Source organism: Centroberyx gerrardi, chromosome 11 (genome assembly GCF_048128805.1).
Source record: "Centroberyx gerrardi isolate f3 chromosome 11, fCenGer3.hap1.cur.20231027, whole genome shotgun sequence".
Lineage (NCBI taxonomy): Eukaryota > Metazoa > Chordata > Actinopteri > Beryciformes > Berycidae > Centroberyx > Centroberyx gerrardi.
The window spans coordinates 21576548-21599683 of NC_136007.1; the positions used below are offsets into that span (position 1 = coordinate 21576548).

The window sequence follows — 23136 nt, forward strand, 5'->3', positions numbered from 1 at the left end:
AAATGGGGAAAACTCAAGGAAATTCCAACAACCGCAGAACTATGTTTTAGGATCATACTTGTGTAAAACTGACTTTCCATCCCTGCCTACAAATATGTCTTCTATTTCATGTCTGAGAAGTGAACCCTGATCCTTTTTAACTCCCATCTGTGTCAGCCTTGCCCTGTGTGGCGTGGAAGTCAAGGGGCTGTGGTCAGATAGAGTTTGACTGAACATGTTCCATCCGCCCACACTGGGCAATAATGTGGCCGGATGGTTTGAACCACATATCAAACCACAAAGTAGTATCTATTACTGGCATGATGGCAAGAGTGTGACTTTTTTTTTTTTTTTATCATTGTTCCGCCTTTCTTCCCTTTTTTTTTCCTGGACTGGGCCCAGCGGCAGCCACAGCATGGCTTACTAGTGGTGGCCATGGTTCTCTGCCTTAGCTGTGACCCCTATGAAGCTGCATATTAATATCATGCAGGAGAGATGTTAACAGCTTGGATGGTAGCTCGCCCCTTGGATTATATTAAACAGTAAACCCTATGAAAAGTGAAGTTGGTGGTTTCCACAAAAGTTGCCTGACTGCATTTTATACTTCTGCAAGTTCTACCGTGTAGAGGCCTATGTTTCCAACTCAAACCACTATGAAAACGTTCATTCTGGTCAAGCGGTACGAACATGCTTCAAGGATCTTCCCTCTGTGGGGAGTTGCAGCGTGGGAACGGCCAGCGACCGGCGCAGCAGGGTGAAGACAGAATGATACTGCAGAGGAACGTCAGACATCAGACTGCCCTCCTGCCTAAAAATGTCCCTCATCTTCAACAGGAAGGAAGTCATTTCTGAGTGCCCCAGCATCAGGGGAGTCAGTCAATGTGATAAAAATTAGAAAAAAAAAAGGAAGAAAGAAAAAAAAACTCATGTCTCACCATCTGAAAGAGGATGAGTGTGTTTGTTTTAGCCTTTTAAGGCCATGACGAGCTGCCGTCGCCTCTGGGTTCGTGTTTTGGTGTTTGAAAGGGGAAAATATGAATGCACGAATATGAGGGGCGGTAGCTCATAAAAGACTAAGTAAGCACACTTTAACAAATTGATGGCTAGAACAGCTTGTGTCAGCTCTGGAGCAGTTTTAGCTGACTGGGGCTTTCTATTGGCTGAGGGGCGTCTCTGAGTCTTGCAGGGTTGGCACCATTGTTGGCATCGCTCTGAATAACAGGCAGCTTGTCCCTCAAACACATCTAACTCCCAGATCAGGGTAAAAGACTACAGCATCCTCCTGAGGAGATCTTTTCTACCTGGAACCTCTTTGTGTTTCATGCACTCAGATGTTGTGTTTGGATGGAAAATGCTCAACCCATTATCTAGAGAAGATATTATCCACAAAGGCAGAGAAGGGTAACTATCAATTCCCAAGACATCTCCAGTAAGCATAAATTATTCAAATAATGAATTACTAAATAATGAATGAATCAATAATGAGTTGTCTGCCGCACAGATTCAAACGACACGTGAGTCACTCACTGTTTCTCGGCCTTCTCCCGGTCATCCAGGAAAAACAGGGCAGTTGCCAGGAAGAACATGCCCCCCAGAACGATGACAAAGGGACAGAGCATGAGGGCATAGCCCAGACTGAGGAACTGCCACAGCACTGACGTAGTGTAGCTCTGCTGAAGGCCGTCCGAGATCTGCACCCACGCATACCAGCACAAACACGCATTTACACACACACCCAACGCCACCGCACATACGCACACATGCAAACACAGACACACACACAAAAAGGAAGAGAGGGAGATTTTAGTCAAACAAATCATTCAGGGATCTCAATAAAAATATAATTCCGTCTCCTGCGTGACGCTGTGATGGTTATGCGCTCACACATGAGTGCTTTACCAGTGCGAGTTGCGGATATTTCATCGTGGCAACAGAAAAACCTGCTCACACACACTGTGATGTAAGATGCCCTGTTTTTGTTTTAAACGAGGCAAGATTTCACAGCTCGTAGGTCATCGTTTTGTGGAAGGCTTGAGTAACGCTGGTGGAGAGTCTGTCGTGCATGGCGCTAAGGAAAACAACAGCTGGGGGGGATGGTGGGGTGCAAAGTGACGATTGCTGCCTTCCCGTATCGCTCATACAGCAGCTCTCCAACACGTATAGATCACCATACTGACAATCGAGGGGGAGGAGGCTGCTGATTATAGCCTTTAGTAGATTAATGTAGTTGTGTTGAGGTATGCTCGGCAGGAACGAGGGGGGTTTGCCTCTCAGTGTGTGAGTGAGGGTCTGAGCGGACATAGGTCACCCTGGCTGAAGCACATTGATTATATGTTAGCATCAGCAGAATGAGACGCTCTGCAGAGAGAGCTGGAGAGAGAGAACTGCTGACAGGAGGATGTCGGAGGGTGTGTGTGTGTGTGTGTGTGTGCGTGTGTGTGTACGTGTGCAGTGAGGAGTGATCAGAGAGAGAGGAGGGTTCGAGAAAGTGTATAAATACATAAATGCATGTGTGAGACAAAATCTGGTGCGCGTCCAACAGCTGTGTGTGTGGGCAGTGCAGAGCTCAGTCAGTCAGGTATGCGCTCTGCCACACTACATTGCCTGCCACTCGCACAGTGCCGCTCATGATAAAATGGCTCGGCTAAAAATACATAGCGGACCGGTGCATGTCTAATTATTGTGCTTGTGCTAGCAGGCATTTCTTGGTAGATTGCAGAGAGATTGTTCCCGGCGTTCCCCTGCCACCCACTCCGCCTCGGGCCATGTCCCACTCGTATGTGGAGCGAGTCCATTATGTGTTTCTCAGGGGGACGCTTCTTATGTGACAACTGCCATGGTCTACGTGCTGATGAAGGGGTGTCTCTGCTCAAGCCATGAGAATTTCAGATTTTTTACACAGCAGAGGAGGTGGTAGTTTTCTGGCAAGTGGCCACCAACTAGTTCATATCTACAGGCAGGCCTACAGTAGACAAAGGTACTGCTATTAGAAGAACCTGAAACAGTTCTTCTATGGCATCATTCCGAAGAACCATTTTCAGCACCTTTATTTTTCTGTGTGTAAAACACCACATTAGTTTGCAGTGCCGAATACATCTTCTGCAGGTCTAACATTTGGTGCGCACGTACATGTAAAAGTCAAATTCCAAACCAAAAGCCTGACTCAAGGCTTTCTCCTGCGGTTGCTAAGCAATAATCAGAGGTCTGTTTTTCTTAAGATTTCTCTCTTCTTCGCTTTGCCTGTTTGCAGGATTTGTGCCAGTCTGCACGGGCGATCGTGCATCCGCCCGCGCTCACCGTGCGTCACGACAAGGCCATCACACTCGGATGTTAAACCTCAGTCGGGGAACTGAGGACTCAGCGGTGACGCACTTGGTGCATTCTGGGCCTCGTTGGTCAGGGGTTTGTGGAAGGGTGAGAAACCCAGGGACATTCAGTGTGTCACTCAGAGGAGAGCCTTGCCCTGGAGAACACGCAGAGGAGCAGGGTGACTGGCTCACTGTGGGGCCACGGCTGGTTGTGTGCGTGTGTTTACATGTGTGTGTGTTAGAAAGTTGCAGTATTCTGACATTTGGAGCTTGTTGGAATGTGACCAGGGCATCGGTTGTGTACAGTACCTTATCCACAAATGTTACAGCGTTGCAGTATTTATCAATCAATCTCTCAATAGAGTTAAAGTGATCCAGACTGAGTCACACAGTCTTCCAAGGTGTCAGTCTCCAAATGCGCCAGTAGGAAGTGTTCTGTTTGTACTGTGTGAAGATGACACTGGGGTTTCATTTGAAGAGTAAAAACAATACACTATTTTGTTTTTGCCTGATTCTGTTTTCAAGGGGTTTTTTTGTACTGCCAGTTTTGTTCAGCCCTTTGAGCTTGTCAGTACTTGGATATAGCTTAGTGTTCCTTTTGTCTGGCTTTCAGTTCCATTTGTAAAAAAAAAAAAAAAAAAAGAAGAAGAAGAGAACTCTTTCTATGCAGCTCGACAGTTACGTCTGTCACCAGCCTGTCAGCCCCTCAAGGACTCAGGATCTCAGTCTGATTCGCTGATCAAAGAACTTCCACTACCTTTGTTAACATGACCTAGGCTCTGAGCCAGAGGGACGGCAATAAAACACAATGTAAACACATAACAGTAGGGCAAGCTATTCTGTCTCAGCTATTTGCTGACACCAAAGTGCATGTTAAACATTAATATGAATAGTTTCAAATTAGGATGTGAGGTGTAGACTATGATATATGCTCATGGTGTTATTGCACCACTTTGGGATGATAAGCAGCTCTGAACACATATTAAGGCTTGTCACTCTTTCCTGTGGCTTACGTCTGTGTGTGATATGTGCACACAGCCCAGTTTTCGAGGCTTGCTCTTAGCTCAAATAAGGCATGCAGAAGGGGTACTTCCATGGAGTTACTGTTTAACTTCAAAAAAATGTTCATACTCTGGAATGAGAGGAATGCCAGTTGACAATCTGAGGTGGATCCTGTTTTATTGTCCCTTGAATAGCGGGCAGACCTTGTATTCTGGCCTCCTGGATGCAAGGACCGCAGCTATTGTCTGCGGATGAGGGGGAGAGTTTCAAGAGACCGGAGGGAAGACTGTGACCTTGAGACGCCAATTGTGCCAGTAAGAACCGCTCTCTCCACTCCTGACCAATCATACAGTAAAACTCGCCCCTCTTGGGAGCCGCGAGATTTACTGGAAAACACCATGACAGCCTGAGGAGGAGAGGTGAAATCACAAGTCTGTTCACTAGCCCTCCTGAGACCTGTGCTAAAAGCTCCTCCTGTACCTCAATTTGCACTGGCCCACTTAAAGAGCGAACAGAATCGGTTTCTGGGTGCGTCGTGTGTGTGTGAATGGGACGTTCACAGCTACCTCCCGATACATTTCAGCTGGGATTTATAACCTGGGGTGAATCTTACACATATTCCCATTCCCCTTTATACACTTTGACCAACCAAGCAGTGCTGTTTCTTGTAAAGTCTTACCAAGCCGATCAGGTACGGGCTTCCTGCGTCACCTAGGAGATGAGAGGTGAAGCTCTGAAAGGCGACGGCCGTAGCTCTCCGCGTGGGGATAACGACAAACTGCAGAGAGATCGGGAGAGAAGAGAGAGAGAGAGAGGGTGAAAAATACATGAGATCATGTAGGGTGATGAGTAGAAAGAGGTAGAAAGAGTCACTCATCCATAATAAAACAACTCCTGGAGTCTTCAATTATGCACGCAGAGCCCACCTCATTGGGTCAGGACACCCCAGGCGGGCATTCATGCCTGTCAGTCACAGTAAAAATGTCAGAGCGGGAGCCACTGCCGTCTCTCCAGCCCACTGTAGCGGTCTGTCCCTGTCTCTGCACACTCACCACAGTCTCCAAACTAACTGGCAGATCCCACTTTGCAGGAAGTCTCATTTCATTTGGCACACGCACGCACAGAACTGCCGTCTCTTTTCGCTTTGGGATACAAAAACATATAGGCCTCTTTAAAAAAAAAAAAAAAAAAAAAAAAGGGGGCCTCCCTCCTTTTATTTCCATGAGTGGTGAATGAATCAATCTCGGTCAAAGGGGTAATTATCAACCCCACCCGAACTATACAAGGTCCCTGCACACTCACACATTTCATAACTCAAAATAAGAGGCTGCATCTAAGGGGATGACCGCCGTTTGTTTCAGTGCGTTGCAGAAGTTTCCAGTGACCCAGTGGATAAGTATAGGTTCTCAGTACGTACCATTAAAATGTCTGCTGTGATGGCCCAGTTCAGGAACAGCAGCGTTTCTCCTATGAAGATGCAGACCTAAATAAAGAAGAAGAGATTACACATTTAGCACTAATTAGGATCAGCCAATTTTCACTGCACAGACAGTTGGTAACAACACATGAAGCCAACGGGTGTTTTAGTGTTGCAGATATTGCTACCGTCTGTGGGAATCCACTGTTGAATAAAAGAGCTTTGGTTGCTGTGGTTTGGAAACCTGTTATTATGCTGTGGCCCAATTACACAGGGATGTACAGGCCTTCATTTTGGTCCCATTGAGTATTTAGCCTAAGAGCTGAAAAACAGCACAGGATGATAAGGACTGTCTATTCTAAGCCTTGTCAAACACATAAATTAGATGTGGAGGCATTTTAACACTTCCTAAATTTGGATCCAGTTGCAATAACTTAATTAACCATTTCCCACATCCAGTATGAATAATCATTTTCTTGAATCAGAAGTCTTAAGGTCGTAACAGGAAAATGAAAATATCAGATAACGAAGTGGGGTTGACATTCAGCGTATGTACACATAGGCTCTTAACATCCGAACCTCAAACAAGGGCTGGTAGCAGCTGGCGGGGCTATTTGGCCACTTTCAATAACAGACCCAAAGGGATTTGGTTGCAATGGAATCTCATGTATCTCTATTGGCCGGTCGGGTCTGGCACGGTTTTCACACTGCCGGTGAATGCGTGTTTCCTGACTGGGGAATAACCCCTACGCCAGTCTGCCAGGCCTACAGAGGGCCACAGGAGCTGCCTGACAGCGGAGATGTAGACGGGTCTGTCCTGAGAGCTGCGAACCAGACACCGTGACCGACACATTGCCTCCTAAAAGGGAGAAGCCCAACCTTCCCTCAGATTAGCTGTGTGTTGAGGAGGCGACAGCTGCGGAGGGTCAATCGGCCCAGACAGAGCAGCACCGAGCGTTACAGCCACGTCACGCTGTATAATATAACACATCTGTCAGTGCTTTGCCATGAAACCTGAGTTGATCACTTACAACAGCCAATGTACTGTAAGATGATTTAATATTGTACAGTACATGAGTGAGTACAGTTTATCTGGCAGTGTGAATAAGTGAAACCGCAGTGTTTGAAATGGTGCCCTGTTTCACCAAGTATGATTGTTATTGTTATATATATATATTTTTACAGCAAAATACATTTTTCTTGTATGCAGCTGCTCTCAGATCTTGCAGTAAATCCCTAGTAAACTGTGATATAAAACATTTAAGAACATCAATCCCCTCCACCATTATCCTTCCTAACGTATACAAAGATAGAAAGCAGGTGTCACTTGAGCAGCCAAGTGCAACAGCACAAGATAAAGCTCACTCCGTCACACAGCGACAGTATAAAATCTAGTTGGACAGATCTGTAATTATGTAATTAATACGGATACTTCCGGTCCTCAGTTCTGATTGGCTGAGTCATGTGTGAAGCCGCTGTAAAACACCTGATAAACGTGCACCTTTGACCGCATAACAGTTCATTTAAATATTAATGCGGTATCAGGAGAAAAAAATAAATAAATAAATAAAAAAAAAGTAATTATGTATCACTTAGTAACCTGCTGCTCAAGAACTACAGTATATTGCTTTGGCAGAAGATTAAAATTTAATTAATTATGTTATTATTTAATCATTATTGATTAAAAAAGAAAGATTTATTGAACATTTGCATTCTTTATTCATTGCAATGCTTTATAGAAGCAGTCATTGCCTCCTTACTGTTGTGGCTTATTGCTTCATTAATGTTCCAATCACACAAACAAGATTAACTTCTCAGACACAGATCAGATATAATGTAACTCCTTCAGAGAAGCTCTGTAGTTCATTGAGTTCATTGCTCATTGAAGCAGCAGTAGTCCTCCATGAAGTCAGAGGCCAGACTTTCCAAGGGCAGCCAGGGTCACATATTTAGGACATAGGAGCCTGTTTGTTATGTTCTGTTACAAGCATGGGAAATATTTTCCGTCACTTCCAGCTTCGCCACATTATTATTGGCCAACTTGCTGAAAGTCAGTTCCTACTCCTTTGTCTCTGATAAGACTGTGAAATGCGTGACTGGCGAGTCCAAAAAGCCGCAGTGCATTGTTCCAGGGCAGTGATTGTTAAAGTTGCACCCTTTCCTGCTTTACATGGCAATTAGACACGCAAACACCCCCACACATTTGCCTGAAACCCTTTCCTTTTGGCCTGAGATGGTATAAACCAAGGTATAAACCTCCTGAGGGCATCTCAATCTAACCTGCAACTAAGACTATTCATTATTAGGTGCAAGACCCACTTGCTGCCTTGGGGCAGTCAGGTGAAGACTCCACTTCCCCCTCTACTCCTGATGCAAACATTTACCCCGCCCTGGTGAGCTTTTACTAGGCCCTCTCTTGTTAAATGAGTTAACAGGCTTTCCCTTTTAATGCTGAGCCCCCAAGGCTAATCCATAATTAACATACTAATATCGCTCTCTGTCGGAGAGACCTTTTTTATTGGGGACCTGTGTGGCTTCTTGGCAGCAGAGAAGCAAAAGTGGACTTGACAATTACAGCTCCTGAACAAGTCTCCCTTCAATGTTTGATGAAGCTTCTATGTCTGCCAGGCTGAACCTTCACAGCAGACACACAGTATGAGAGGTAGGACAAAGTTTTGGGTGTCGCCCTTACATAAGCTCCTATGATGCTCTTCTTGGCCACAACAAAGATGAGGCAGATGAAGATGGCCGAGCCCAGCATGCTGACAGCGCACACCAGCGGGTCGGCTCGCTCTGTCCTCTGGCGGCAGAGGCGTGTGGTGGCAGCACCGATCACCACCCCTAACAGGCCCGTCACACAGGTGATCGCCCCGAAGATCAGACTAGACAGGACAGCAGAGAAGAGGGGAAATAATGTTATTCCATTTATTTATCCCACCTAAACCCAATTTACCTACCATTCTAGGCTTTATGAGATGAATTTGTAGTATATATCTAGTATATAACTAGTATCAAATTAATGCTTTTCTGAAAAATAAACTGATTCTTGTTTATATTCGAGGTTGTTTGCATTTTGATATTGGTGATTGTTTGGAGGTCTTTTTATTTACCACTACATCACTAATTGTGAGGTTATATGAATTATAGTTATTTGTTGCACCCCTTCTTCCTTCACATGAGTGTACAGCATACCTGATAAAGCCCGGTTTTGGCTGAGACATCGCTGATTAAACAACAAAGGACGCAGGTATCTTTCTCTTTTACAAGGTTTCAAATGACATCAGCCTAACAGAAGCAGAAGTGACTTCAAAGCCTGGGTTTAGTCATTAACCTCTCACCTGTCTTTGCTGCTACAAATCTCTTTAGTGCAGGCCTCCGCCGTCTTCTGCACCACCTGGGCTCTGAACAGGTAGAGGGGGATCCACATGCCAAAAGCACCGGTAGCAAAGGATACCGCCGCAGACGCCAGGGAGGAGAACACATAGCTCCGACTAGCCAGGAAGAAACACACACACACACACACACACAACCACAACCGCACACGTCAGATGTTTATCTTGGCATACAAAAGAAAAACATAAACACACTACTGTTATCCGTTATACAATCTCAAACATTTCCCTTGCTCCCTCACTCTCTTTCCAAAACCCATCAGATAACAATTATTAACAGATATACCAAGGTACCTAGTTTTGGGGAGCTTACCTGTCAAGTGATGAGAACAGAGACACTAAAATCATCCATGTGTCCCCAGTAGATCATTGGCTACGGTGCTCCATGCTAACACTTTAGCAAACACTATGTTGAGTGATAGTAGGAAACTATCAATTATCTTAAAAGTGAGAAAATGCTAAATAGTGTGATGGTTTTCTGTAGGAAAATTGGTAGAACTTTACACAGAACATGATACAAAACAACTTAATTTGAACTACTCTGGACTACTTTCCCTGTTTCCATAGCAAGTTAACATTGTGGGCGATGGGAGACTGTGTGCAGTTAAAAATCACTGTGCAGCAGATGAATTCATGGTTGCTCACCTGAAATAATTCCAAAAATAAACCTGGCTACATCAGCTATTTTGAGTTTCATTTGTAAAATTTGTGAATCTACAAGCCATATAATAAAAACCAAGAACTTATTATTACCCAGTCTTCTTACTTTAGATACTGCTAGTCGCTTAAGTACCGGAGCCAAAAATCTACCAGGGACACATGGATGATTTTAGTGTCTATATTCTCATCACTTAACAGGTAACAATCTCCCCAAAACTCAGTGTATTCCTTGAAGCTAAGCAGAGGCCTTACTTCTTGGCGAGAGCCTTCATGTCACAGAACCAGGAGGTGCGGGTCTTGATGCGTCCTCCCAGCTGGTCAGCGCTGCCTCTCTTGGGCTCAGGCACGAACAGCAGGATCAGAGTCCCCGCGGTTATCCCTAAAACTGGGGACACCTACAGGAACATCACAGCTCTATGAGGGTGCGGGTCACATGAATACATCACACTGTCATGGCGTTAGGTGTCAGTAAGCCTCGGAGTGGGTTGGTGGGGCGACATCGGATGTACGATGCAGGATAAAGAAGGGACAGTGTGTTCACAGTCTGAATGGGTGGCCACTGTGTTTGCCGATACGCTTGATGTCCTGTACAAGCCGTCTAAAGCTAAGAACATTGCCTCGCTTTACTGTGTGTGTGTGTGTGTGTGTCTGTGTAAACAGTAAGCATGTACGACTCTAAGAGTGTTTGGGCTTTGAGAGCTCAGTCCTTTGTATGAATTCTGTACCACAGCAGCAAGAAACCGCATTGTTGCCCATCTGCTATTATCTCCTTTATCATCTTTTATGGGATATGCCGGAGCATGTTTGTGTGTGTGAGTGTGTGTGTGTGTGTGTGTGTGTGTGTGTAGGAGAGAAAGACAAAGGCAGTGGGGGATGTGTGGGAGAGGATTTGTTTCAGTAAAACAAATTGCTCACAAAAGCAAAACCAATTTCATCTGTCAGGTGAAATTCATCTTAATATATTATTTTGTGACTTATGAAACCCTATTTATATGCATAAGCAGCCAGCTAATGCACTACGAAATGTGTGTGTCTGTATGTGTGCATGTGTGTGTTTGATTATTAGATGATTATGGTATGTGTAATGTTCTTTTGCTGAGGGAGTAATTCTGTGGCTGATGTGGCTCATAACATGGCTCATAATGTGGCTCACAGCAGTTTGCACCCAGAGGTGTGAAGATTACACTAACATGGGCAATTTCCTTTCCTATGTTGTGTCATTATTTTCACTACAATCTTCTAAGTTAGTGTGGAACAACTTAATTGGATCTACATCTTATCAAAGCATCCGCTGAGAGGCAACTTAATGGAAAATATAGAGCTCCTCTCAGTGAAAAGGACAATAAACATTTTAAAATTTGTTTTTCACACGTTCTGCTTTTCACCCTGAACTCCCTCCATAATTAGTCAATGAAATGCTGTGTGAGTCTGTGACCTTTGACCCTGACTCACACAGGTCCCATTAGACTATACTTCCTGTATAGAGGGCTAGCGATCAAACAAATCTACTGCTGCCCATTCTGACTCCGCATTTCTACGTATCTCCCCTACTCTCTCTCACCCTCCACCTCTCCCCTAAGCGAGGAAGGTAGCTAGAACACGTCTGGGCAAAAACAAACGGAAAACGCTGCAAAGTGTTTTTTCCTTAAAGCAGGATACTGCCGCCGAGAAACCATTTCATGTCTTGGTATTTGTTTTCCTCTGCGTGCCACACCGGTGATTAATTGGCCCTTCTGCGCTTTGGGATTGTTTTATTGGAATGTCATTGTGACCGCTGTGGAACAAAAAGCCCCACTCTTTGTTTTCCTGATATGCCCCACCAAGACACCGAGAAATGAACTTCCCGTTTCCTCAAGCCCAGCGCACTGTCATGTCCAGGAATCCCTTCCACCGCGGCGCGCTGGGAGGATGTTGAATGTCCTCTTTTAAAATTTCAGTAAGAACAGGCAGGTCATAACTTGTTTTCAGTGACAAGGACTTTAAAGGCAGACCCCGCAGTCAGGAACTCCTGTTAGGGCTTTCATTGGTCTGAGGCCTTCCCTGTTACTACTGGTATACTACTGGTATGCCTTATAGACCAGTTCACTTAGCTGTCTAACTGTTTTTTTAATTTACTCAGTGGAGGCCCAGTGTTTCAATGGTGGTAACAGTAAAAAATATAGTTCCATGACAACAGTGATTTATGTACCTGATTTAACAACACATGTGCCCTTGAGTACGCACAAGTGTGCCACAGCAGGAAACAGTCCAGTAAGGAATTTTTGCTCCATTAGGGTTCGAAAATTTCAGTAAATTTCTCCAGATTAATTTCCCCAGGGAGCTGAAATGAGCCTTTGATTAAAAGGGATCCAGTTTAATGCTCTTGGAGCTCCATCGGGGGCGTATTGTGAGCCAATATGTGGTAACAAGTGTGTCTTTGTGCCAGGTCAAATTCAAACCCCGCCCCCCACCCCCCCCTTCTCCATCACTGCCCCGCAAAGAGACCCGAGTCCTCTAAGACACTGTAAGCAGGTTGAGGAAGCACGGAGACCTTGTTATTCACTGAGGCTGACATTGATCCTACTTCAGCGGAGACGACCTCCAGGGGCGAAGTGTAATGGAAGATAAATGTGTTTTCAGAAACTGAGAAAGAAAAAGCTGCTATCAGTCTTGAACTTTAATAGAAATCCACTTTCCTTTGCTGCAGAATCGCACCGCTGTAGCATGCGTCTTTTTAGAGATTAGTCTGAGCACATACTGGATGGTTTCGAGTGAGGTTGATGTTAAAGGGGATTTTTGTCATCATATTTAACATTTTTGGAAAGGACTCTGGAGCGGGCCTGGGGGTAAGCGGATGCTGATGATGATGATGTGTGTGTGAGGGTTGTGTCGCCTTTAGCTGCCTCTCCTCTGTCACTTCCCAGCAGTGTCACGGCTCGGCCCGCCTGCTCGGCCATGTGTGTCCCTCGGCGCTACCGCTGACCCCTCACCCCGCAAGTGGGGGGGGTGCTCATCTGTCTTTGTGTGTGTGTGTGTGTGTGTGTGTTTGTGTGTGATGGTGAGGGATAATAACGATGACGCTCTTACCCTCAGTGCCCAGTGCCAGTCTCCTGCAGCCTCCTTGGCACTGGAGCCCAGGATGTAACCTAACCCACTGGAGAGAGAGAGAGAGAGAGAGAGAGAGAGAGAGAGAGAGAGATAGAGATAGAGAGAGTGAGAGAGAGAGGGAGACAGTGTATTAGCAATTGAAAATTTTTTATCCATTACTCTAACCTTCCTACATTGACATCTAGAGAACTCTGTGCCTGTGTGTGTTTGTGTGTGTCTGTGTGTGTGTGTGTGTGTGTGTGTGTTGTTGTTGCTAGTGTTGCTGCCATTCTCTCTTGCTGAGTTCTCTCTCTTTTGTGCCTCCTGCCACTCATTTCCCACCTTTCTGCTCCTTCCACTGAGCACTGACATGTATATATTTTTTACCCTGTGAATTCAGTGACTCAGTGTCATGTCCAACACTTCACCTTCAGCCTGTGCTACACACATCCTGTTTATAGTTTGATAAAAGCTATGCTGAGTGTGTTTGGGCCCTTGAGAGCATATGACACTGTTACTGATCAAAGCACCGGTAGCCACTTACTCTGTTAGCTGGTCTATTTTGCGGGTGTGTGATTTGTGTGCATGTGAATACGCAGTCAAAACACGCAAAATAACCTAACATTAACATGGTGGTCTGGCCAAAGGCTGTGGGTTGTTATGCAGTAATTTAATGTCACTGCATTTTACCTGAATTATAGGGTGTTCAGTAGGAAATAACAGCGAACCGCTTTGAGGGAAATGTTTGTAGATCAGATCGGATGCGATAAAATTGTCTCTATGCTGTGTTAAGCCTGCGCTGCTAGATAGCATCAGCATTCAAAGGACAAAGAGGATTTAGATGGGAAATTGCAGGTATGAGGGGCAGAGGTGCTTTGATTGGCAGTTTCAGATGTGGGCATTATCTTAAATAAAACGGTGGATAAACTATGAACTCTAGTTGGTGATCATGATAAGCCCAAGAACCACCGATAAAGACAAAAACACAACTACATCTTCAGAATTGCATGAATTTATGTTATTCCCCTGCCAGAAAACACAGTGAATGTAGGTTGTTCCCATAATTCCTTAAGCCCCTTCACTTAAATTGGCCTTTTGCTACCATCAATACATGCCAAGCCCAATTCCTGATTTCTCTGAGCTCCTTGAACCTGTTTGTCTGCACGTACAGCGCCTTTGGCCGCAGGAGATGCTGTTTTCCATTAGAATAGCAGATTGGAGCAATAGATTGATGATCAAACGTCACCAACAGGAACTTACAATGGGTTCTTATCAGCATTGGCTACTAAAAGGCCAAGACACGTTTAACTGGTTTTACACACACACACACACACACGCACATCCACACACTCAGAGGAAAGGGGGAAACAGTCTACCGTTGTGCTTCCATGTAGCTGATTAGTGCTCCAAAAATAACAGCATAGTATAACGGGCTCAGACAGCATATGATATTTCCAGTGAGTGACTAACAGCTAATCTTATCAGAGTCCACCCAGGGAGTGTTTGGAAAGTTCAACACCAACAATAAAACTCAAGCATGAAAAATATGGTCACTTCAAACACCGGGGACGCACAGGGGCCGGTCCATGGGCCAAGTCTGAAAATCACGGGTGGGGGGGAAGAGAGCAGGAGAATCCATTTCCTGTGAACCCAGCCTCATTCCTGAGGTCATTTCCTGGAAACGGTCATAACAGCCTCAGTAAAGACAAACAAGCGGGAGAGTGGATAGGATGTTTGACTGCACTTTACTGAGGCCCACTCTTTCACCTTCTATTGTCTGTGTTGCTGGGCAGTTTACTGTGACCCAAACATGTTGCCTGATCATACCACAGTCCCTCCGAGGGCAGCTTTTATTTTTCTTTCCCTCCCTCCCTATTTGTCCAACAGTCTGCATTAATAAAGCTGGCACAATTAGTGAACTGTCTGTATGTTTGTCTAATATGGCACTTACTCTCATTGTTCTCTCCTGACTAGATCCTTGCTTGTGTTGTATTAAAATCTCATGTGTACGTCACTTTGGATAAAAGCGTCTGCCAAATGGGAAATTGTAAATTGTAATATTGAATTTCTCACCATGTGTTGTTGCTGTTCCATTAAAAACAGTTATATAACCATTCAGCACTCTATTTTCGCTATGTAACTACAAGCTGAAGTAAAGTGACATACTGTAATTACATTAATTTAAAGCTAATGTTAACTGTTGGAGAGGTTGCAGCAGATTTCCCCTTCACTTAGCATCTCCTTGATAACTGTCTGTCTCTATGTGATTCTGCATGTGTGAGCTGGAGAGCAGTGCAGCATGCCGCAGCCCAGGCAGATGCTGTTAAGCACTGTATATAACGATAAACCTCAAGTGGCTCCCGCGCCGTATCCACCGGCGCATTCATCTTTTATTACTTGGCTTTGTTTGTTTTCTCCCTGTGGCCCTTTTTCTGATTGAATGAACTGAAAAGGCTGGAGATTTGAGCTTAATAATACCTCCAACTCCCACACTCCCACTCCGCATCTCCAAAAAGCCTCCCACCCTCCTTGAAGCTTTCCACTGGCAATTGTAAGTTGTCCTTTTTCTTTCTGGAGAGTGCCTGCGTTCTTTGTCTCTCTGCTTACAAATACAAAGACCATAATGGGCCGATAGAAGCCAGTCTGACCTTCTCTATGTGAGGATAAATTCCATTACTAATGCTAATTCTCCTGATTACTTTATCCTAAATGCATTCAGGTTTACTGAAGGTCAGATGCAGCATTTAAAATACAGGCTGGATGGGATGAAATGATCATCACATTTAATATCATCACCAAACTATAATGAACATCAGCATCAAGGCAGAATGTATATCTTGTTGTTTCCCAGTGTCTGTTTTAAGAGTACAGGGTCTGCCACCTACCTTCCCAGGGGGATGGCCAGGTAGAAGACAGAGAGCATCATGGTCCGGCTGTTATTGGTGAACAGGTCTCCTATGATGGTGGGAGAGATGGAGGAGTAGCTGGACTCACCGATGCCCACCAGTCCTCTGGAGAGCACAAACAGCCAGTAGTACTGCAGAGAGAGAGAGAGAGAGAAACAGAGAGAGAGAGGAGATACGTTGTGTTATCAAGACCAGCATGAAACATTCTGCAAGAAACCCAAAGGTGATTTTTCTTCTTCTTCTCTTCCTACCCAGTGTTTCATTATGAGTCTGCCATTAGAGCAAGGCACAGCTTGGATTTTCTACACTACATTTAGTCCTTAGAACGCTTACTCAGCAGCAGGTCCATAAATATGTCTATATTGCCGTTCCAATCAGGCTTACAAAGCACATACGAGATATAATTACAGGCTTTCAACTCCCAAGAGTTCCTTACACAGAGTACAGATTCAGCAGCAGAATGTGCTCACTGCAGGTTGAAAAGTCACCAGTGCTGTCAAGGCATTAGGTGCCATAACAATAAGAAGGTGCTGGGGGGGCGACTTCAGGACAGCAAGCTATGAGCTGTGTCAACTTGGGAAGAAGCAAGGAGGCTGCAGATGCACTTCTTCCTATACATCTACCAGCTAAGGAACCAATCAGCTTCACCCTACAGAGGGGGACATGCAGGGCTGAGCAATGATGTTATGGATGTGGGAGGCTGGACATTGAAATGGTCACGTTTGGAAAGTTCTAGTCCATACATATATGACATATCAGTTTCTTACCCTACCATGTGAAGCTTACAGTAAAAGTGTGGTATAAATTACAGTCTAAGTCGCAGAAAAAAGAAGCTCTGCAAATCTATGTGTCCTCTCTCCTTCCATTGGTTTCTTCCAATCAGAGTGAATTTGCCTTGTTTTGCAACTCAAGACCTTTATTACTGCTGAAAAACAAATTTCCTCTCTTGGTTCTCCTGAGTATTCCAGTGAGTTGCTTCAGTTTTATTGGCCTAACACATGCATGACAATGGAGTTCATATTAGAAATACGATAGGCTGAGTGAAATGTGAGTCCTAAACTTTATTTTGTAGTGGGAAGAATCGGGAAGACAGACCATAATCACAGAGTGGTAATCACTCTTTCCCACACAACACAAATTATGGGCCAAAGAGACAATACGTGGCTGGAATAGTGGTATTTTGAAGCTCTGCCTAGGCGTCAAATTGCCGCGCTGGTGCGAGTTTCACCAGAGTTGAAATCTGTTCAACTTTTGGTAGGTGGTCACACATGTTCCAGCCAATTGGTGGAAGTTATCTTGATCGACCAATAAGATTTCTCTTCATCATGTTGTGAAATAGCATCACATCAACATGGAGGAGAATCTGCTCGTGTTTAACAGTATTTATGAAATGACCATGGCATATTCACATCATTCTTAATAAACAGATGAATAAAATGATGAAAACAAAAAAGTGTATTTTACAGGCGCATGCCAGCCGGTGGGGGGCACGCATGTAGGCAGCTGGATTGTTAACTGTTTCTATGGCAACCACCGCTCACTGGATGCAGACTTCTATGTCTGCTTTTGGAGCTGCGGAGAAATCTGGTGCTCCTACACACGGGGATCAAAGTGAATCGCAAATATTGGCCGTTTGTTCGCGTGCCGTCTGTTCGTCCCATCAGTAAGACTGGTTGCGTGTCTATGAGTACAACTTTATAATGTGGCCATGCAGTCATATCCATTGATGGTGGCATAGAAGAATTTGGGTCGATTAATATATTGCTCCCTTGTGAGCTTTTTATCCCTACATTATATATATTATCTATTTCTACCTTAATCATATATCTGCACATTGTGGGTCATCCAACAATTTTCGTGTGTGTATGTGTGTGTGTGTGTGATAAGATTACACCCTGTTGGGCTTGTCAGCTTTGAAAAGAGATTAATTAAGGAGCAGAGACCGTGACCCCTGGGCTGAGCTCAGCCCTCAGCTGTCACTCCAGGCCTCAGGCTGCTGGATGGGCCGTCATGTCAGGGGTCACACACACACACACAGCCATCAAACACCCTCCGGAGAGCCAGCGACACACACACACACCCCACCAGCCATGATACAATGTGACACCGGGGAGGCTTATTCCCAGAACTGTCTACACTGTGGTATTCTCCCATGTTGTTTTAAATGATATGTGTTTACAGTTGCCCTAAACTGTTTTTGGTTTTGGATTATATTTGCTGCTGTGTGTTTATGATGGATTACAACTGTGACTGTAGCATATCTTTGCGCTTGTCTGTTGTTTTGAATGAATTATGGCAAGTCTATTTTCTTCTCTTGATGGCCCCTCGTTTAGTGGAGTCTTGATGGTAGCTGTTTTCGTGTGTGTGGTCACCAGACCTGCCAGTAGCAGTGACAACAACCAAAAGAGATATAGCTCCAAGCAGCCACGCCAGGAAAGCGCCAAAAAAAGAACTTAGAGGTTTAGCAACTGGAAAAGAAGATTGAAGAGTATGAAAAGATAGAAGAAGATAAGGAGGTTTCAGAAATTTTGGTTTTTAAGATGTTTTGAACCTATTTCCATGTTGTATTTAAAGGAAACTCCCAAGTGTTGTAGTTTACTTTTTTGGTGTATCCACTTTGCCCCAACCTGCCTCATCTACTTCTGCATCAGTTAGTGATTTCCTACATTACCCCATTTCCCCATACATTGCCTCAGTGTCAATTTGGGTGTGGGAAGAGAGGCGGGTATTGCCACAGGTTGAGGTTGGGGGAGGTGATGGAATTCAATGACAATTGAAGAAAAAATCAGGACATATACTGTATATTTTTAGCATTTATATTGTTGGCTTGAAAATAACTCAACAGACAGTTTGATCAAAAATCTTGAAGAAAAAAACATTTTGTTCAACTGTAAGGTCAATTTTAGAGATAACTGTCACAATTACAGAGATGACAATCATCAACTGTAATAGCACAGTGGTGCTTATCCTTGAATTCTTCTCACCAATTTATATCTATGAGATAAAACTAAATGAAAGAAGTCTCACTTTCCATTTGATAAAATGATAAATAGAGATTAAGTTTGTGCAAAAAAAGAACAGCTAAAATATGTGCATATTTTCAAAGAAGTGTAGTTTGTTGCACGCCAAGACATTTAGTGTTTTGGCTCACAGACAGAAGCAATACAGAGAATTTACCTTTCCTGTTTACTAATCAAATAGAAACACATCTGCCACTAATTTGTTTCAAATCTCAAATCATCTAGACGTGATCTTTTTTTCTGATGATAATTTACAAACACTGTAGGGACATTGTTGTGGGCACACAGCAAAAAACGATACAATCCCACTTTATGACAATAGCTGGACAATTTTCTGTTACGTAAGACGTGAATGGCATATCTGCTGCAAATCCTTCCAAAATGCCCCAGAGTGCCGCAAATGCATAATGATAGGACGCAGTTGTAAGTGGTTATTAACATTTCATTACATGCCATGTCTTTCATGTCTCATGGCGACTGCGCTGTAGAGCTGTTATATAAGAGACATCCATTTATTTGATTGGCAGACTCAGGGCCAGTCTCTTGAGGGTGGAATTAAAGTCGGAGGGAGAGCACTGTGGCTGCTGACGACCCTCCTCAAGGCCTCGGCAACATTAGCCTTTGTGGCGTTTGTCAGAAGGAGAAGGCCGACGCATGCTGCTGGCCCTTAACGTCAGCACAAGCAGCCCGAATGTGTTCCCTGCTTAGGCAAATGGCTGCCATCTTGTCTCCTAGCAGAAGAGTCCACCGGGCATTTAGTCAGAGGACGCCCTCCTGAGTCCAGCAACACACATCCCTAAGCTGTCATCCCCCTCCAAGAGCCCAGACTTACTCACCGGAGACAAAACACTGCGGGACGCCGTGATCCTGCGCTGCACACAGGCCGCGTGCTGCGAATATTTCACTGGCTAGGCTTTTAATGCCATATATCCCCTGCTGTCAGCAACTGACTTGAAATTGTCGATTTGTTTGATTTTATTATGACTGTTCATCAAGATGGCGAGAAGGGGTCTGCCCAGTCACTTCAAAACCCACCCACACACACACACAGAGGCTTTTAATGTGATGGTAAATCTCAGTGGGATACCCACCCCGACCTCAACGCCACCAAGAAGAATGCTATTGTTTAATGCCTCCGACACCGCCCACCACACACAGGCTTTTAGAGATATCAAATCTAAATCCACTTGTCAAGGGGCAGTAAAACGACACAGTCTTATCTTCTAGTGCATTGTAATTGAGACAACTCTGAGGCATGGGCCTTCATTAGTTGATTGGCTGGTAGCCAGAGAGAGAGAGAGAGAAGAGAGAGAAAAGAGAGAGAGAGGGAGGGAGACATAAAGAATGTCTACAAAGGCAATCTGGGTTTCTGGCTTAATGAGCATGTCATTTCATTTCACTAGCCTTAATATCAAGCATATCCAGATCATAACAGAATAATTAGCCCGTCAATGTGGACCAGATCAAAGGCAAGACTGGCTAATAGAATAACATTTGAATCAGTGTATGAAGTAAAAGCATTTGCGCCGCAATTGTTGTACAGTTCCCTTCAGAGTGCTGCCGTACCTCTTTACTGATGAAGGAGCTACACAGAGTAACAATGGACCAGAAGAAAATGCCACAGCTCAGGATGACCTTTCTGTTGAAGCGGTCGCCCAGGTAACCGAAGATGGGAGCTGCCACCATGAAGCTGCAGATGAAGACTGGGGGAGACAAGAAGAAAGGACAAAACAGTAAATACGATACAGAAAATACTGATAGTGAAATATCTTTAGCAGTATTTGTATTACATCGATAGTGTGTTATTGCATTCAACGTTGCTGCAAAGATCCTTGAGCCAAATATTTCAGGTTGCAGGTCCACTTATTAATCCTGTCCAGATCAACTGTGTGATACCAGCCAGCCACAGTGAAGGACTGCCAGAGGACGCCTCTGCTCAACTCCTACCAATTAGGATTCCATTACACCTTACCTACACATTACATGAAACCTGGCACAGGAATATTAAATAAAGATGACACAGCACTGGGCAATGCTATTAGGAATGACGATGTGGGATGTAAAGGGAGCAATTTGTGAAGAAAGAAGGTTTTGTATAAATGTAGGTTTGACATGCAGCCAAATAGCTCTAGAGAGACACAGAGAGAGAGAGACAGAGAGAGAGAGCGACAGAGAGAGAGAAAGAGAGAGAGAGAGAGACAGAGAGAGAGAGAGAGAGAGAGAGAGACAGAGAGAGAGAGAGAGAGAGAGAGAGAGAGAGAGACAAGGGGCAGAGACAGAGACAGTGTTTCTACAACACTAATAGCCATCTATTGGCTTCTAACATCACTCACCAGGAATCACTTTCTTTAATTAATTAAACCACAACCTTATACTGTATGAACTGCACCCGGTAGCCTCCTCTGCTTAAAATTCATCCCAGTCTTTTTAATTAATAAGCAATGCAGTACAGTATATGCAACCAGTTTTTTCTTGTATGTGAGTAAAAAAAAGGTTGTCAAATGCAGTGAATAAAAAAGCATGTTGGGGCTTAACATGGTCATAACACCATTGGGGTTTCGGTTACGAAAAATAATCAAGTGAGATCAAACTGAAACAGATGCCGGGGACAAAATTCCTATTTTTTAAATGAGAACAGAATATGTGGGAGCGAAATGTATCGCTGCGGGAGTTACAATTAAATAGACCAAATCAAAAGCAGAATGGAGATAAATCTCCACCGTCGGCCCATTAAATCACACCCTGTGACTGATGCCGCTCTGATTCTCATCCACCTTATTCCAGGGAGAGGAGCGCGGCTGCTGTCTGGCCATAAATAATTCCTTCATCTTAATTTCTTGCAACTGAACTTACGCCTCAGTGCAAGAAACACAAGTGGTTTAAAACGTGTTTCCCTAATTGCCCCACTGCCGGCTGGACAACTACGCCTCGTCGTCAGGGCTTTGAGTCAATATTTATGAGGAGGACAAACCCAAACAGGCCTGAATTTTTAATGCTCTCAAACAGAGTTTTGCAGAGAAAGGGCAGAGATGTTACTCTTGACAGCAGTGAAGGCAGCAAGGGAGGCCGGCTGGAGTGTTTTGACACATCATCAGCATAAACATACAGTGGAGGAGGGGAGGAGAGGAGATGGAGGAGGAGAGAGAGGGGGATGTTATATAAGACGTGGACCATACAGCATCACTGTCATACAGCTGGTAAGGGACAAACCAATGACCTCAGTTTACTGCTGTAGTAGCCAACATACAGGGTCAGGAAGTGTTGATGTGTTACAGAAAAAAGGAATAATTGTACATGCAGACAAGGTCATTTGGTTATCAGGTGAAATTGCCCATTTAACCTTACGTTCTACAGATTTTGGGGGGAAGAGTAACCCAAAAATGACGTGAAAGTAATCACATTACATTATAACATTGCAGCAATTCAAATTAAATGACTCTAGGCAGGTAATTAAGTCTGTCATGTATAATATTTGACAGTAACCCTTCAAACCATCAGTGCGTTTTTTGTTGGAAAAGGACTCAGCATTGAAACAAGGGCATAGCCTGCAAAAAGCAGCAGCATACACAAAAAGAACATGGGAAGCAACAAAGGTTTCCATCAGAGAAGTTCAGAAGAAAATAAGTACTCATACTTAAGAAGCTGCTCTTTGGTTGGGAATTACAGAAAGAATAAAAGAAAAGAAGAACCAATGCCATTCTTCATCTGAAAAGATAATGACTTAATGACAATATGGCTAGCTTACAATGAATGCATTAAAAACTCCAACATTACACTATTGTACTGTATATGCACAGTAGCCTACGAAAGGCAAAGTAGTGGAGAAATGTTGCCTGGTTTGCTGCCAATAATTCCCACGTCTTGATATTAATCAATTCTGAAATGCTGCGGCTGCTAAATTATGGGAAGTCACCGCCATTGGCTCATTTTCTACACTGACAACAGCGGAAGAGGTTGTTGAAAAAAATCCCATTTTAAGACAAAGTGAAATCTAATCTAAATCGAATGTCTGTGCTAATCGAAATCTAATCTCCACCATTATTTGTGTGCTTTAATGGGCAGTAAATGTGACAATCAAATCATGACTGGCCACAAAGCTTGAGATGACTTTATGTGTTCATCATCACACCTTATGAGTCTCTCCCTTGTCTCTACCTTTGTTTTTCCATTCCCTCTCTCTCTCTCTCTCTCTCTCTCTCTATCTCTCTCTCCTTTTCTGTCTCCCCCTCTTTTTGCCTGCATTCCCCTCCTCCTCCCTCTCTCTCTCTGCAGCCTCCATCATTAGTATTTATGTGGCTGTGTGCTGCAGGTCTATTGTGTAATGTTAAATGACTCTGATGACGGCTCCATGCAGGTCCAGCTCTCTGAAGAGCTTCACCCATCCAC

The 23136-nt window shown here is 44.2% G+C and overlaps 1 protein-coding gene across 2 annotated transcripts in view; it reads right to left on the reverse strand.

Annotated features, from left to right (window-relative positions):
- Nucleotides 1-23136, reverse strand: part of spns2 (SPNS lysolipid transporter 2, sphingosine-1-phosphate) — a 70196-nt gene that overhangs the window by 9735 nt on the left and 37325 nt on the right. For both annotated transcript variants that reach the window (XM_071901306.2, XM_071901314.2), the window contains exons 3-11: nucleotides 20317-20453; nucleotides 15710-15861; nucleotides 12825-12891; nucleotides 10011-10153; nucleotides 9045-9197; nucleotides 8399-8588; nucleotides 5707-5772; nucleotides 4969-5067; nucleotides 1507-1670 (exon numbers count right to left, since the gene is read on the reverse strand). In XM_071901306.2, coding sequence (XP_071757407.1) covers nucleotides 1507-1670; nucleotides 4969-5067; nucleotides 5707-5772; nucleotides 8399-8588; nucleotides 9045-9197; nucleotides 10011-10153; nucleotides 12825-12891; nucleotides 15710-15861; nucleotides 20317-20453 — 1171 coding nt within the window. The remainder of the gene's footprint in view (nucleotides 1-1506; nucleotides 1671-4968; nucleotides 5068-5706; nucleotides 5773-8398; nucleotides 8589-9044; nucleotides 9198-10010; nucleotides 10154-12824; nucleotides 12892-15709; nucleotides 15862-20316; nucleotides 20454-23136) is intronic.